Source organism: Sinohyriopsis cumingii, chromosome 14 (assembly GCF_028554795.1).
Source record: "Sinohyriopsis cumingii isolate HCF-2022 chromosome 14, ASM2855479v2, whole genome shotgun sequence".
Lineage (NCBI taxonomy): Eukaryota > Metazoa > Mollusca > Bivalvia > Unionida > Unionidae > Sinohyriopsis > Sinohyriopsis cumingii.
In genome coordinates, this window is record NC_142974.1 from 81915937 (window position 1) to 81932276 (window position 16340).

General features: G+C 40.3%; 1 protein-coding gene across 1 annotated transcript; it reads left to right on the top strand.

The window, feature by feature from the left end:
- Positions 1 to 11685: 11685 nt before the first annotated feature.
- LOC149784235 (uncharacterized) lies at positions 11686 to 15258 on the top strand. The gene has a single exon (XM_089932279.1). It carries the CDS (start codon positions 12055 to 12057, stop codon positions 13204 to 13206), a length of 1152 nt encoding a protein of 383 aa, XP_089788405.1. The 5' UTR covers positions 11686 to 12054; the 3' UTR covers positions 13207 to 15258.
- The last annotated feature ends 1082 nt before the right edge of the window (positions 15259 to 16340 follow it).

Here is a 16340-nt window from a genome sequence, read left to right on the forward strand (position 1 = left end):
GAAGGAGACCGTTTAGGAGCCTGGACAGACGAGCATCCCGACGACAAGATTCTAAGTTTCGTCAGTGGTGGTCCCAAAAATTACGGCTACGAATACCGGGACAAACAAGGAGAAGTGCACACGACGTGCAAAGTGAAAGGACTGACTCTGAATCATCGTACCAGTCGAGTGGTCAACTTTGGGGTATTGAAAGAAGCCTTGCAATCGGGAGAGGATGGAAACTTTAAAGTGACCACCTATCAACCGAACAAGATTGTACGTTTACCCACTCACCACATCGTCAGTCGACCCTTGGAAAAAGTCTACCAAATTGTATACCAGAAGCGAGTGCGACTTCCCAATCACTTCACCTTACCGTACGGTCACGTCGGTATTGGTCTGTATATGAAAAGGAACCCTAGGCAAGATCGATAGTTCATTGTTCATTGAAGTAACTTACCATGTCGTTGACGAAGAAGAAACCAGATTGGTTAGGAGTCAAATGTTGGACATCACCGAGACCAGGGTTTTGAGGCTTGGACACAAGAGGTGGCCCAGTATGCACGAGAGTTATTCAAGGAAAAAAGTTACTTTTCAACCTGTGTTAGTGACGGTGCCAGAAGAATCCGTCACCCAGGACAGGACTGTCGTGGACAGGCCTGAAAGACCCTTTCGGGAGGACACTTGTGTGACCTTACCCCCTACTATAGAACTGGTTAGAACTTTACCCAAAACATGTTGTACAGACACTTGTGTTTATTCCACGTTCATGGTTATCATGTGCCTTTTATTCTTGTACTTAAGCCTTTGGCTTTTATGTATTTTTGTCTTTCGTATTCATGTTTGAAAAAAAACATTCAATAAACGTGTTCTGAAAAAGTATATAAACTCTTGTCTTGTTTGTTTTTCGTGTCACAAGTGACATTTCTCACACCATGGCTACCTCTGCTGTCTCTGCTCCCTCTTCCTCTACTGTCAAAGTCATCGACGAACACTTAGATCGTGCCAGTTGGGAGGCTTTGTATCTTCGCCATCCCTTTAACATGCTCATTGCTGGACCTAGCGGTTCAGGCAAAACCGAATTCGTCAAACGTTTGATCGAACATAAACATCATTTGATCGATCGACCCCCTCAACGAATCGTGTGGTGTTACAAAGAGTGGCAATCGGCGTACAGCCTCTTGCGAGAAAGTCAAGGCGATTCCATCGTGTTTGTGGAAGGCATTCCTAAAGAAGACGATAGCATCGTCTCTGACTCCCGTCTAACCCATTTGGTCATTTTTGACGACATGTTAGGAGAAGACGAAGAAGAAATTAAACTGTGGTTCACGCGCAAAGGGCATCACCGCAATGCCAGTGTCGTTTACATCACCCAAAATTTGTTTCAACAAAGTAAAGCCCATCGCACCATCAGTCTCAATGCGCATTACGTGGTCTTGTTTAAAAGCCCTCGAGATAAATCGCAAGTGCAAGTCTTAGCCAAACAGTTAGGAACGCCTTGGCTGACTCAGGCGTACGACGATGCCACTCAAACTCCACACGCCTATTTACTCGTCGATTTGAAACCTACGACCCCCGATGATTTGCGATTTCGTACCCACTTGTTTCACCACTGGTGCCAAGACGGAGGGCCTGTCCTGTACACGTCTCCGTCCTCGACTTCATTTCACTCCCCATAAAAAAAATCTATAAAAACGTGAGACCCTTTCTCGTCTGTCTCACTCTCAGTGCGAACATGACGTCCCTTCAGTCGCATCTTCCCGTCAAATTGATTCGTGCCTTGTATGGCATCAGTCGAGAAAAAGATCCATAAACACGAGCTCGTGTCTTAGAAGCTAGTCTCAAAGAAGTCCTACGATGGTTCACGGTGACGGCACGTCAATTACTCCAAGGAATCATTCAGATTCCTCATCAAACCAAACGCTTTTTCGATCGAAACAAAGTCGCTTTGGTCCAACTGGTCGATCCCCGCATCGACATTCAAACCAAAAAACAAATCATTTTGAAACCTGGAGGGAGCGGTACTCTAGGAGGGGTCATCATTCGCTCACTCTTAAGATGGGATCCTAATGCCCCCAAAGTTATACCCATGACAAAAGTCCAACGAAGCCCCAAGAAGAAAAAGACCAGGTCCCCAAGGAGAACTTCTCCAGTGGCAGGACCCTCCTCTGACCATACACCACCCCGGAAAAAGAAAAGAAGCCCCCAGAAAAAGAAAAGTCCACAGAAAACTAGTCGCAAGAGAGGCACTTCGGCCAGGACGCAACCTTACACTCGCAAACCACGACCTGTCACAGCGGTGACTGCGTCTCCGGCAGCTTCACGTTTGTCCACTTCTCCGTTAATGACACCCAGAACTGAAGAGTACTTGGAGACGTTGATCACACCAAGAACTTCTCCGTTGATGACCCCCAAAAGAACTTCCCCAGTGGCAGGACCTTCCAATTTAGTGGCAGTGGCTGCTGCTCACAAAGTACCTTCTCCCAAAATCAAAGTTCAAGAAAGATCGGGCATGTTACAAAGTTTACTGGATTTGTCCAAGCAAGAACTGGCTCGATTTAGTCCGTTGCGTACCCCTGCACGACGTGTCATGCCTGTCCTCAAACTGATACGACGTAAAGACAATCAGTGGCGACGCGTTCCAGTATAAAAAACACCTACCTCCAGAATTGGATGGATTAAAAAGATGATGGCCACCCCTTCTTCATCACAAGAGAAAAAGAAAGTGAAGACAGAAATGAAACAAGAACCGATATCCCCCGCGCAGACATCCTCCTCCTCTTCAACACCTATTGCCGGTCGCACACGCAAAGCATTGCAATCCAAGAAAGTACCCCAAGAGAAAAAGAGTAACATCCTCCAAGAGTGGGTGTCTTATTAACACACCAACCAACACAAAAAAATAAAAATGGAAAAAGTCTTAGCCAGCATTTACTACGATCCCTCCCATCCTGCAGGTTACGCAGGAGTTCAAAAATTGTATCGTGCTGCCAAAACGCGACTGAAAAGTCTCCGTTTACCTCAAGTGCAACGATGGTTACAAGAACAAGCTACCTACACTTTACACAAACCCATTCGACGCAAGTTTGCCAGAAGTCGCACCCGAGTGGAAGGCATCGATCATCAATGGCAAGCCGATTTAGCCGATGTCTCTCATTTGGCCAGCTACAATCGTGGCTACAAATATTTGTTTTGTGTCATCGACGTCTTTTCCAAATTTGCCTGGGTCGTGCCCTTGACTTCCAAATCGAGCAGCGAGTTAGTGCGAGCCCTGCAACGAGTGTTGAAACAAAGCGGTCGTCACCCTCTTCGATGGCAAAGGGACAAAGGCACCGAATTTCTGAACCAAGCTTTCCAAAAAGAATTAAAGAAACGTGACATTCATTTTTTTACCACCGAGAATCCCGAAACCAAAGCCAGCATCGTGGAACGTTTTCAACGCACTTTGAAAGAACGCATGTGGAAATATTTTACGCATCACCACACTCTGAAGTACATCGACATCTTACCGCACCTGGTGCAAGCGTACAACCAATCTTACCATCGAAGCATCGGACGTGCCCCGCAAGACGCGACTCCCGACAACGAAGTGTTGGTGTTTGAGCGCCTGTTTGGTACGTCCCCGACGAGGGCTGTCCCCAAGAAAAGTGGAGACTTGGCCGTAGGAGATTGGGTGCGCATTGGCAAAATCAAACGCTCTTTCGACAAAGGTTATTTACCTAACTGGACGACCGAATTGTTTCGTGTCACTGGACGAGTGCATGGCCGTCATCCTGCCGTCTATAAATTGGAAGACATGAACGGAGAAGTGCTCAAAGGAACGTTTTATTTGCCCGAGTTACAACGTGTCACCAAAAAAGAAGACGACGTGTACGACATCGAAAGCATTCTCGAACGCAGAACCCGTAAAGTGGGCAAACGACGTGTCAAAGAAGTCAAAGTACGTTGGAAAGGATATCCGCCCAGTTTTGATTCTTGGATCGACGCTTCGCAAGTCATCGACTATAAAAAGAAGTGACCATCATGCCTTTTAACACAGCAGACGCAGCTACGTCGACCACTCCTCCTTCCCCTAGTTCTTCTGTGCAAGATTTACAAAAACAACCCTTGTGGGTGTGGTGTGGAGAACGTGTGCCTAAAACGCAAATCGTCTTTTTCTGCCAAATCTTCGTGGTGTATTGTGTCATCGGGGCAGCCATCGCCAATTTGAGTTTGCAACAAGGAGACAAACAATTGTGGACCATTTTATTGAGCAGTTGCATCGGTTACCTGCTTCCTAATCCCTCCCTGAAATTCACCTCGAACGGGAACCCCGGGAACCTTGTGTCCAGTGCCAGTGCCAGTCACCACTTCAATCACAACCAGAACCCCATTTTAGACGGAGACACGCCTCTGACGTCCAGTAACCCCTCGGACAGCCACAGAACTCTGGAATTATGAGTCACCAAAGCCAATTTTACTTAACTTTACCCAGTGACAGTTCCATGGAGGTGTTTCCCAACAACACGTTGTGCTGTTACACGGCCAAATTACCTCAGGCCATCCAGTTAGATCACGAAGCCCGATGGGAAGTGGCTTTAGTAGAAATGATTCACCCGACCCAAGTCCTCAATGTCCTTCCCAATCAAAATTTTTTTGATGTGGAAGTTCATGACGAGCAAATGCAACAGTGGATGGATAGCAATGTCAAATATGACAAGAAAACCCGTACACAAAAGTACACCACCTATCACTTGTTCATTCCCCCAGGCTATTATTTTAGTGGTCAACATTTGGTCAGCACCATAACCTCCAGGTTTAATGTCGTGTTTCTGAAAGCTTTGGAGCATGTCAACAAAAATGTCACCATGGAGTACCACAAAGCAGCTCGTCGCTTCTTGATGAAATTTGAACGGAGTAAAATCATGTCCATTTTATTTTGTCCTGAATTGTTTGACATGTTGGGCGGAGACATGGACATGAGAAAGACCATGATCAAGAAAAACGAATTACCCATCGTTTACGACAACGAGTCTTTTAGCAAGTTATTTCGTGCCCCGGTAGAACTGAACCAAGGACTGAATTTGATGTTCGTGTATTCCGATGTGGTGGAGTACAACGTGGTGGGACACACCTCCGTACCGTTACTGCGTGTCATTCCTTTCAAAGTGGATTCTGCCACGAACACTGACGAGGAAGGTGGAAACACTTACCACGTCCACCGCGAATTTGTCCATCCTCACTATTTGCCTGTCAGTAAGTCGTATTTGGACACGGTCAACATTGCTATAAAAGGAGATCTGGGACAAAATATTCCATGCACCAAAGGAAAAGTCACGGTGAAACTCCATTTTCGAAAACGGTTCTCTCACGACTCGTAAGTAAGTCATGTATCCAGTGTACCGAGGGGTTGCTCGACAGCGAGGACACGGCTTAGGAGATATGTTAAAATCGGCCTTTCGTTCGGTGGCTACGGTGTTGAAACCGATGGTGACACGCGGATTGCACGCCTTGAAAGATGCGGCACTGACGCAAGGCAAAGAATTTCTCCAAAATTTCATCATCGACAAACAAAACCCTAAAGAAGCCTTCATGAGGGCAGGCAAAAATGTCTTGCTGCAAACGGGCAAAGACATTTTAGGCCAACGAGAAACACCTATAAATGCCCTGCACGCTACCGAGTCAGGCATTCAGCAAGGACAAGGCAGAAAGAGACGACGAAGAAAACACCCTTTCACCAGACTTCAAGTGAGAAAGGCCAAGAAAAGAAGAACCGTTCGAGACTTAGACGTTTTCGATTATTGAGAAAAGAGACCAAAAAAATGATGCACCGAGAATCTTGCGCTTGTTCCAAGACGGAACTGGATCTGTTTGCCATGCCCCCCACGATGATGACGATGCAAGAATCCCAGTGGGTGGAATTTCACCCCGTCTCCTCACTGACCGATTCCGCTCCCATCGAGTTTGAAATCAAAGGACAGCCCGAAGATTACATCGATCTGAATAGCAGTTACTTGTACCTGAAAGTCAAAATTCTAGATAAGACTGGAGGTGCTATAGACGATGAAGCAGTAGCTCCCGTCAACAATTTCATGCATTCCTTGTTCAGTGGAGTGGACTTGTATTTGAATAACAAACTGGTCAGTAGCAGCATGGATACTTACCCTTATCGTGCCTACCTGGAAAATCTCTTGACGTACGGAATAGATGCCAAGAACACTCATCTCAATGCCTGTGTGGTATGGGAAGCTGACGAACCTACCAAGTTTGAAATATTGGAAACTGATGAAAAGAAAGACAACAATGATGGATTTGTAGAACGAAGAAAGAGAATCACGGGAGCCGACACAAGTTTAGAACTGATGGATCGTTTGCATTTGGACATGTGGTTGCAAGAAAAGTATTTGCTGAACGGGGTGGATGTCCGCCTGAGACTGAATCGTAGCAGTGCCGCTTTCCATTTGATGGCTGATAGTGACGGTTACAAAACCAAAATCCTAGAAGCCAGACTCTACGTACGCCGTGTGGAAGTGTTACCTAAAGTGGGAAACGACATCAGTCAGACGTTGAGCAGAACGACCGCCAAGTATCCCATACGACGCGTGGAAGTGAAAACCTTCACCATTCCCAAGGGACAGCGATCCATGATCGAAGATCATCTGTTCCAAGGACAGTTACCCAAACGTTTGATCGTTGGTATCGTCGAGAATACAGCCTTCAACGGAGCTGCCGAAAAAAATCCTTTCTACTTTCAACACTTTGGCGTGTCCAAAATCGAAGTCAGTCGCGATGGCAAGACCTTGTGTACCCGACCTTTCGAACCTGACTTTACCAAGAAGAATTACTTGAGATCGTACTTGTTCCTGTACGAAGCCACCGGACAGTTAGGAACCAATACCAGTCACGGTATTACGTACGAGGATTATGCAGGAGGCTACGCTTTGTGGGCTTTCGATTTCACTCCAGACCAAGGCAGCGACGAGGGACATTTCCACCCTATAAAATCCGGCCAGATTCGTGTGGAAATTCAGTTTAAAGACCGAGACCCTGATGAAACGGTGAACGTCATCCTGTATGCAAAATTCAATAATACCATAGAAATCAACAGTTTGAGAGAAGTCATCCTAGATTACTAGAAACCATGGAAGACTGTTATCCCTCTTTACCTAGTGGAGAAACTTTTAGAGTTGCATTGTTGTTACAAAATGTTAGAGTTGTTGTTTAGTGTTAAGTGATTTTTGAATAAAAAATGTTGTGTTTTGAAAAAATTGTTTGATGTTATATTGTTGGATTATTGTTAAAAATGTTAGAGTTGTTGTTTAGTGTTAAGTGATTTTTGAATAAAAAATGTTGTGTTTTGAAAAAAATGCCTTTGTCTTTTGTTTAGCTATAAGAATGTTGGATTGATGCTCTTTCATTTCTTACTATCCATCTCATGACACTCACTAAACGTTGCGACTCAAAAACCGTGTGGGGGATGTTTTCCTTCACGTCCGCGCTTTGACTTTAAGAACCGGGTTGTTTCCAGTCTAACCATCCATTGTCGACTCATCCTCCTAAGAAGATGTGCTCCAAACTAGCTAAACTCAACGAAGCCTACGTGAATTTGCATAGGGTCAGACACAGTCTGATACCGAAGCCAGAAGAAATAGAGAATGTGAGAATGTTAAAAGTCACTGAAGACCTGATAGAAGAGCTCTTCAGAGAAGAAATGAACAGGGAAAAAGAAGAATGGACAGAGAAGTACAGACTTCAGAGACAGCAGCAACAACAACAACAAGAGCAGCAGCAGCAACCTGAAGCTGACAGAGGCTTTGTCGATTGTCGTATCGACACCAAAGAGTTCTTCTTCTCTTTCCGAAGAAGCAGACCTATCGCCAGAAAGTCTATCCTCAGAGGACATCGCATTCTTAGAAACTAAAAAAATGCCATAGCAAACCAAAAAAAAAAAAACAGCCCTTTTCAGGGCTACCCAATACTCTAGAAAAGAAATAACAATCGATTTGCCAATGTGTATGGGTAGAGTAGTGTGAAAATAAACACTAACTCTTTATTGATAGTGAGAGTGTATGTGTTTGTGTGTTTGTGTTTGTAATTGGTTAAGTAAGTTGGTATGGATAGTAGATTAAAATGATGTCTTTTTTTTGGTGTTTGAGGTGTAAATTTGGGGTTAGATTGGATTGCTTTGCGTATGTGGATAGTCTATTGAAGTGATTTATAAAAAATTTTAAAATAGTGATGGGTAGCATAAAAAGTGAGTGAGTGTTTCTTTTAGGTCCGCGCGTTGTTGTTTTTTGGTCATGATGTAGGTAAGATCAATTTTATGTTTTTAGGGGATGTTTTCCTTCACGTCCGCGCTTTCACTATAAATTGAAACTCGTTCGGCAGTCCAGCTACCCTTGTTGATTGATCAACACCAAAAATGAACACGAGACTGGAGAAACTGTTGTAACTTCATGTGCATCTGGAATATGCCAGGCGCATATTAAATGAACTGGCCGCGGAAGCCATTGTGGGGGAGGGAAGGATAAGAGAGGAGGAGGAAAGAAGAAACAAAGAAGAGGAGGAGAGAAGATATAAAGAAGAAGAGGAAAGAAGATACAAAGAGGAGGAGAGAAGATACAAAGAAGAGGAGGAGGAGGAAAAGGAGAGGAGAAGAAGAAATTTCAGAATCCCAGAGAGCGAAAATTGGGATTCTGAAACGACATATCCTGCCTCTGCTCTCTCCCCCAAAAAGGTAAAGAGTAACTGGGGGACAAGATGTGTATGTGGCGCCAGGCCTGGAAGGTGCCACCATTAACCAGGTATCCATGAAGTTCCAAAAAAACAGCCCTTTTCAGGGCTACCCAATACTCTAGAAAAGAAATAACGATCGATTTGCCAATGTGTGTAGGTAGTGTAGTGTGATTATAAACACTAACTCTTTTTTAAGATAGTGTGAGGGTATGTGTTTGTGTGTTGGTGCTTGTAAGAGCTAAGGTATGTTTGTGGGAATAGTAGATTATGGGTTTCTTTATTGTTTCTTAGCGTAGGTGAAGAGTATAGTTAGGGTTCTGTAAGCGCTCACGTACGATTGTGTGGATAGTAGATTATGGATTAGTTTATTGTTCTTAGCGTATGTGGAGAGTATAGTTTGGGTTTTGTAACCGCTCACGTACGATTGTGTGGATAGTAGATTATGGATTTGTTTATTGTTTCTTAGCGTATGTGTTTGTGTGTTTGTGTTTGTGTGTTTGTGTTTGTGTGTTTGTGTTTGTACCCGCTCACGTACGATTGTGTGAATAGTAGATTATGGATTTGTTTATTGTTCTTAGCGTATGTGAAGAGTATAGTTTGGGTTTTGTAAGCGCTCACGTAAGATTGTGTGGATAGTAGATTATGGATTTTGTTTATTGTTTCTTAGCGTATGTGGAGAGTATAGTTTGGGTTTTTATTATATGAAATGAGAAAGTATAGTTTGGGTTTTATTATATGAAATGAAAAAGTAGGGGGATGTTTTCCTTCACGTTCGCGCGTTGTTTGGTCATGATCTAGGTAAGATCAATTTTACGTTTTAGGGGGATGTTTTCCTTCACGTACGCGCTTTAAGTATAAGAACCCACAGTATTCGTCGTTCAAACCATTCTGCAAAGAATAAAAAAAGAAGATGGCTTCTAACCAAATGGACAAAATACAAACATTACAAGACGTTTTAGACAACTTAGGAATGATGGAGCAGATGTTAATAAGACTGGTTGAAGACCATTATTCCTATAGTCCCCATCGTGTAAAGATGGAAATTAATAACTTAAAAAAGGTAAAGGACAAGATTAGTGGTGTCATGAAAGAGATAAAGGAGGAGAAGGAGGATGAAGAGGAAAGAATAAGAATAAGCAAATGGAACGAAAAGATTGAAAAAGAAGAAGAAAATGAGAAGAGGAAGAAAGAAGAGGAGGTAGAGAAGAAGAAGAAAGAAGAGCAGGAGAAAAAGAAAGAGAAGAAGAGAAAGACTGTTGGAGATAAAATAAGAACTTGGTGGAGAAAAAGAAGAAATTAGAAGCAGAAGAAGAAGAAAACCCAAAGGCCCTTTTCAGGGCCAGCCATATTTCTCGAAAAGAGATAGCCTTTCCATTGCCTACCCTTTTTTAAAATTTAAATTTAAATTTAAATTTAAAAAAATTTAAAAAAAAAAAATCCCAAAAGCCCAAACTCTATTCCCCATGTTAATTTCCCCTTGTCGCTAGACAGACCCACACTATAGTTCCATGTTAAATTCCCTTTGTCGCTAGAGTGACCCACAATTTTTCTCCATGTTAATTTCCCTTGTCGCTAATCTGACCCACGATTTTTCGCCATGTTAGATTTCCCTTGTCGCTAATCTGACCCAGGGGTCTCTGTAATGCTAATTCCCATTGTCGCTAATGTACCCCACCTTACTACTAAGGATGCCTCAAAAGAGTTTTAGTCTACGGACCTACCATTAGACGAAGCCTAAGACGAAGAAGATGTCGCAGATGTCTTTTATGTTAAGGGCATATTAACATAAACCCAAAGGCCCTTTTCAGGGCCACTCATAGGTCTCGAAAAGATCTTGACTTTCAATTGCCTAGCCCATCTTTTTAATTTTTTTTTTTTTTGTTTTATTTTTAAAAAAATAGAGACCCCCTCCCTGTTTTAATTTTTTGCCTGTTCCCTTTCCATGGACCCATCAGGTCGGGACCGTATTGAAATAGGGTCTCGACCCCGTTCTATTTCCCCTTGTCCCTAGATAGGCCCACACTCTATTCCTATGTTCCATTCCCCTTGTCCCTAGACAGGCCCAAACTCTATTCCCATGTTAAATTCCCCTTGTCCCTAGAATGGATATTTTTTTTTCTCCCATGTTAAATTACATAGTCCCCAGAGTGGATTTTTTTTTCTCCTATGTTAAATTTTACATAGTCCCCAGAGTGGATATACCCTTTTTAACATGGAAGTCTCCTAGTCCCTAGAGTGTCCCACTTAACTACTGACGTTTCGGTTCCGACTATCGGAGAATAAAACGTTAGTGTTACAGTTAAGATCGCCCAGTCCAAATTCATAAATATGAATACGTACTCCATCTCCCTGTCCATGTAAACCTACCGCCACTCCAGGTCCACAGGAGTGTGACGTTTTATCAATAAAGTACGGCGAAATCTCTCACAATATGAAATCCCCTTATCGGTAATATAAATAAACACAAGGAGTGCAAGCGTGACCACAACCCTTCGCTCGATTCAACTTTTCTCACGCTTTTTTTTATCACTTCAGAATCGCAAGAAGACTGAAAAACTACACATATACATTCAAAAGACGGTAACGTTCCAACGCATATCTCTTAAATGACCATGTCTTGAATCCAATCCGGCGAATTAACCTTTATTTTCATCACTTTGGTCAAAATCCCTTTCTAACAAAATCGGCTGGACGGAAGTAGCGCATTCTACCAGTTTCTACCCTGCAGTAAATATGCGTAATAACATGATGAAATTTCACAAGATAAAATGTTTATCTTGCTTTGTATTTCAGATTGTATCATTTTATAATTTTATTTAAATTTCCAGACAGAAATATGTAGCAAAGTTTTGATAGTAGAAATAACGGTCGATGACGTCATATTCATACTATTCAAAGATTCTGCGCCGTGTTCGGTACAAATATTAGACCCTAACGCATATTTACTGCAGGGTAGAAACTGGTAGAATTTGCTACTTCCGTCTAGCCGATTTTGCTAGAAAGGGATATTGACCGTACTGGTGAAAATAAAGGTTAATTCTCCGGAATGGTTTCAGGACATGGTCATTTAAGAGATATGCATTGGAACGTTACCGTCTTTTGAATGTATATGTGTTGTTTTTTCAGTCTTCTTGCGATTCTGAAGTGATAAAAGACGCGTGAGAAAAAGTCGAATCGAGCGAAGGGTTGTGGTCACGCTTGCACTCCTTATGTTTATTTATATTACCGATAAGGGGATCTCATATTGTAAGAGATTTCCCCATACTTTATTGATAAAACGTCAGACTCCTATGCCAGGTCCTCTAGTGCCGACCTAATTTTGATACTATGACTGGATGAAGTATTCATTTGGAGAGTACCATGACGACGTATAGTGGAGATAAACCTTTCAAATGTGAAGTTTGTGATGAAATGTTTAGGTATCATAACCAGTTGAAGGTCCACATGATGATTCATACTGGTGATAAACCATTCAAATGTGAAGTTTGTGAGAAAATATTTAGTAGTAGTTGGCTTTTGAAGCGTCATATGATGGTACATGCTGAAGATAAACCATTCAAATGTGAAGTTTGTGAGAAAACATTTAGTAGTAGTTGGCATTTGAAGCGTCATATGATGATACATGCTGAAGATAAACCATTCAAATGTGAAGATAAACCGTTCAAATGTGAAGTTTGTGAGAAAACATTTAGTAGTAGTTGGGATTTTAAGCGTCATATGATGATTCATACAGGAGAAAAACCATTCGAATGTGAAGTTTGTGAGAAAATGTTAAGTAGTAGTCGTAATTTGAGGAGCCATATGATGATTCATACTGGAGAGAAACCATTCATATGTGAAGTATGTGGTAAAAGGTTTAGAGGAGGCGGTTGTTTGAGGGTCCACATGAAAATTCATTCTGGAAATAAACCATTCAAATGTCAAGTATGTGATAACATGTTTAGCAGAAAATCTTATTTGGAGAACCACATAAAGATACATTCGCGAGATAAACCATTCAAATGTGAAGTATGTGATAAAATGTTTACGCGCCTTGGTTCTTTGAAGGTACACATAAAAATTCATACTGGAGATGAAACATTCAAATGTGAAGTTTGTGATAAAATGTTTATGCAGAAAGTTAATTTGCAGACGCACACGAGGATACATACTGGAGATAAACCATTCAAATGTGAAGTTTGTAATAAAATGTTTACGCGCATTGATTTGTTGAAGGTTCACACAAGAATTCATACTGGAGATAAAACATTCAAATGTGAAGTTTGTGATAAAATGTTTATCCAGAAATGTCATTTGCAGAGGCACATCAGGCTGCATACTGAAGATAAAGTATTAAAATGTGAAGTATGTGATGAAATGTTTACGCGCCTTGGTTCTTTGAAGGTTCACATAAGAATTCATACTGGAGATAAACTATTCAGATGTGAAGTTTGTGACAAATTGTTTGGACAAAGTGGTCATTTGAAGAGACACATCAGGATACATTCTGAAGATAATCATCTCTATGAATAAATACGTTGATGCAGTCACACTTACCTATCAAGCTACTGATGGAAGTGATAGGCAGATGTCACATTTGTAATAAATGTTTGGACACATTAGTCTTTTGAAGAGACACATGAGGAGAAACACTGGAGATACACCATTGAAATGTGAAGTTTGTAATAAAATGTTTGGAGAAAGCAGTTTTTTGAAGTGCCACATGATAATACATACTGGAGATATAGCATTCAGATGTAAAATATGTGATAAAATATTTTTCCGGAAAGCAAATTTGGAGATGCACAGGATGATACATACTGGAGATAAACCATTCAGATGTGAAGTATGTGATAAAATGTTCATAGTTGTACTTTGAAGAGACAGAGGAGTATACATACTGGAGATAAACGATTAAAATGAAAAGTTTGCAATAAAAAGTTAGTGAAAGTGGTTGTTTGAAGAGACACATGAGAACACATTCTAGAGATAAATCACTCAAATATGAAGTTTGCAACAAAATGCTAGACAGTGTTATGCATTAAAGATGCACATTACGATACATAATGGAAATAAACCATTCAAATGTGAAGCATTTTAGAAAATGTTTGGCTCTACTAGTAATTTGAAGGTCCACAAGAGAATACATACTGGAGACAAACCATTCAAGTGTGACATTTTTGGTAAAATATTTAGACAAAGCAGTAATTTATATGCCCACATGAGGCTACATACTGGAGGTAAACCATTGTAATGTATCTTTGAGAGAATGTTTAAATGCAGAGTGGACATAAGAATACATACAGGACATTAGCCTTTGACACATGAAATTTGTGATGAAATGCTTGGGCAGAGTTGCCACTTCTAGAGCGGCCACTGATGATGTACTGTATATAATGCATTCGTTGTTGTTGTTTTAGGGGTTGAACCTGAAGTTGAAAGTGGTATACGGAGTGATGTTATTGTTGTTGTTGTTGTGGGGTTTAACGCCATTTTTCAGCACAAGATAGACTATACATGGCGGCCAGTATTAAAGGTGGAGGAAGAACTTGGGAAAACCCTGGAAATAACCACCGACCCAAGAGAAGCTGCCGGCAAGCTTTCTCACATATCCACATTTGCCGAGCCAGGGACTCGAACCTACAGACAGAGGTGAGATAGCAGTGATTCATGATGGAGAGCGCTTCAGACCACTCTGCCACTCAGGGCCCCTAAAGCATTTGTATGTGAAGTTTGTGGCAAAATGTGTTTAATCATACTAAAAATATAAATTTTTTCAAGTTCAAGCAAGAACATATAGTTAGGAATTGTTGTTTGAAGGTGCTCTGCAGATAAACCATTGAAAATGGAAGTTTGAGATAAATCATTTCATCAAAGTAGTGATTTCAAAACAGCATATGATGATAGATCCTGGAGAAAAAAACTATAAATGGTGTCTTGTATAAGTTATAATTTCAGTTGCTTTCAGTTCAGACTTGCTAAGTTTAACCTGTTAAATATATTGATTTTAATTTTAGTAGATAAAATTCTTTGCAAGGAAAAATGAAAGCAGTTTTTATGAATATAAACTATGAATATAATGTAAAGATAATGATAATGTGTACATGAAGACAAAATTCCAGATCACAAACACAGACAATGGCTACTTACATGATATTCACAAGAATTTAGCAAAAATTTATAAGATCCACTTAAAGGTATATGAGGTAAAATTTATTTGGACACATCCTCACATTATACTGAAAAAGTTCAGTATTTTGCTGTTATTTTAAAACAATTCAGTACATTTCAATTATCTTTCTATAATTCTGAATAGCATAATGAACATTTGACAAGTCTATATATGATATTACCTAGCATGAAGAATATTCAACATATCTTTCTATAATTCTGAATAGCATAATGAACGTTTGACAAGTCTATATATGATATTAGATAGCATGAAGAACATTCAGCATGTCTTTCTATAATTTTGGATAGCATGAAGAATATTCAACATGTCTTTCTATAATTTTGGATGGCATAATGAACATTTGACAAGTCTCTATATGATATTAGATAGCATGAAGAATATTCAACATGTCTTTCTATAATTTTGGATAGCATGAAGAATATTCAACAGGTCATTCTATAATAGAGACTTGTCAAATGTTCATTATGCTATCCAAAATTATAGAAAGACATGTTGAATATTCTTCATGCTATCCAAAATTATAGAAAGACATGTTGAATATTCTTCATGCTATCCAAAATTATAGAAAGACATGTTGAATATTCTTCATGCTATCTAAAATCATATATAGACTTGTCAAATGTTCATTATGCTATCCAAAATTATAGAAAGACATGTTGAATATTCTTCATGCTATCCAAAATTATAGAAAGTCATGTTGAATATTCTTCATGCTATCTAAAATCATATATAGACTTGTCAAATGTTCATTATGCTATCCAAAAATATAGAAGGACTTGTCAAATATTCATTATCAAAAACAAATACAGACATGTTGAACATTGTTCATGCTTTTATAAGTATATGCTCTTAAAGTAAGTGACAGAAAAAGAGTGAAGTTAACAAGCTTTGTTAAATTTAAGAAATAATTTATTTCGCTAGATTACAAAGTAAAGAAAAACTAAGCAAAGAAACTTACAGTATTGCAAATTCATTCCAAATTGTAATCCAAGAATTAAAACACAAATCCTATCATTGAAAAGTTCTAAGTGAATCACAGTTCAAATCCTGATGGAAATCCAAGACAGAAGGTGATGACGTAGGCAATAGTCAGCATTATACTGGTGTGTCAGCAGTCTCTTGTTGGCTCATGGAAAATGTTATTCCAATTTTTGAATTCTGTATAAATTCTGGCAAATATCTTTGTTTAAGGATTATCAGAGCACTTTAGTATTTCCAGGTAAAACAGTTGCATAAAATTCAACAATTTCAAAAAGATAAAAATTCATTCCCAAACTGGCCACAACATAAGCAACTTGACGTCTCAAGTGTTAAGACATGACTGAGAAAATACCTATAATTACATTTGTGTACAAGGTTCTTTAATAAGATCGACTGCTCCAGTGGCCTAGTGGTTAGAGCATCTGCCTCGGATGCGGGAGGTCCTGGGTTCGATCCCCGGTCGGGTCATACCAAAGACTTACAAATAACCTAC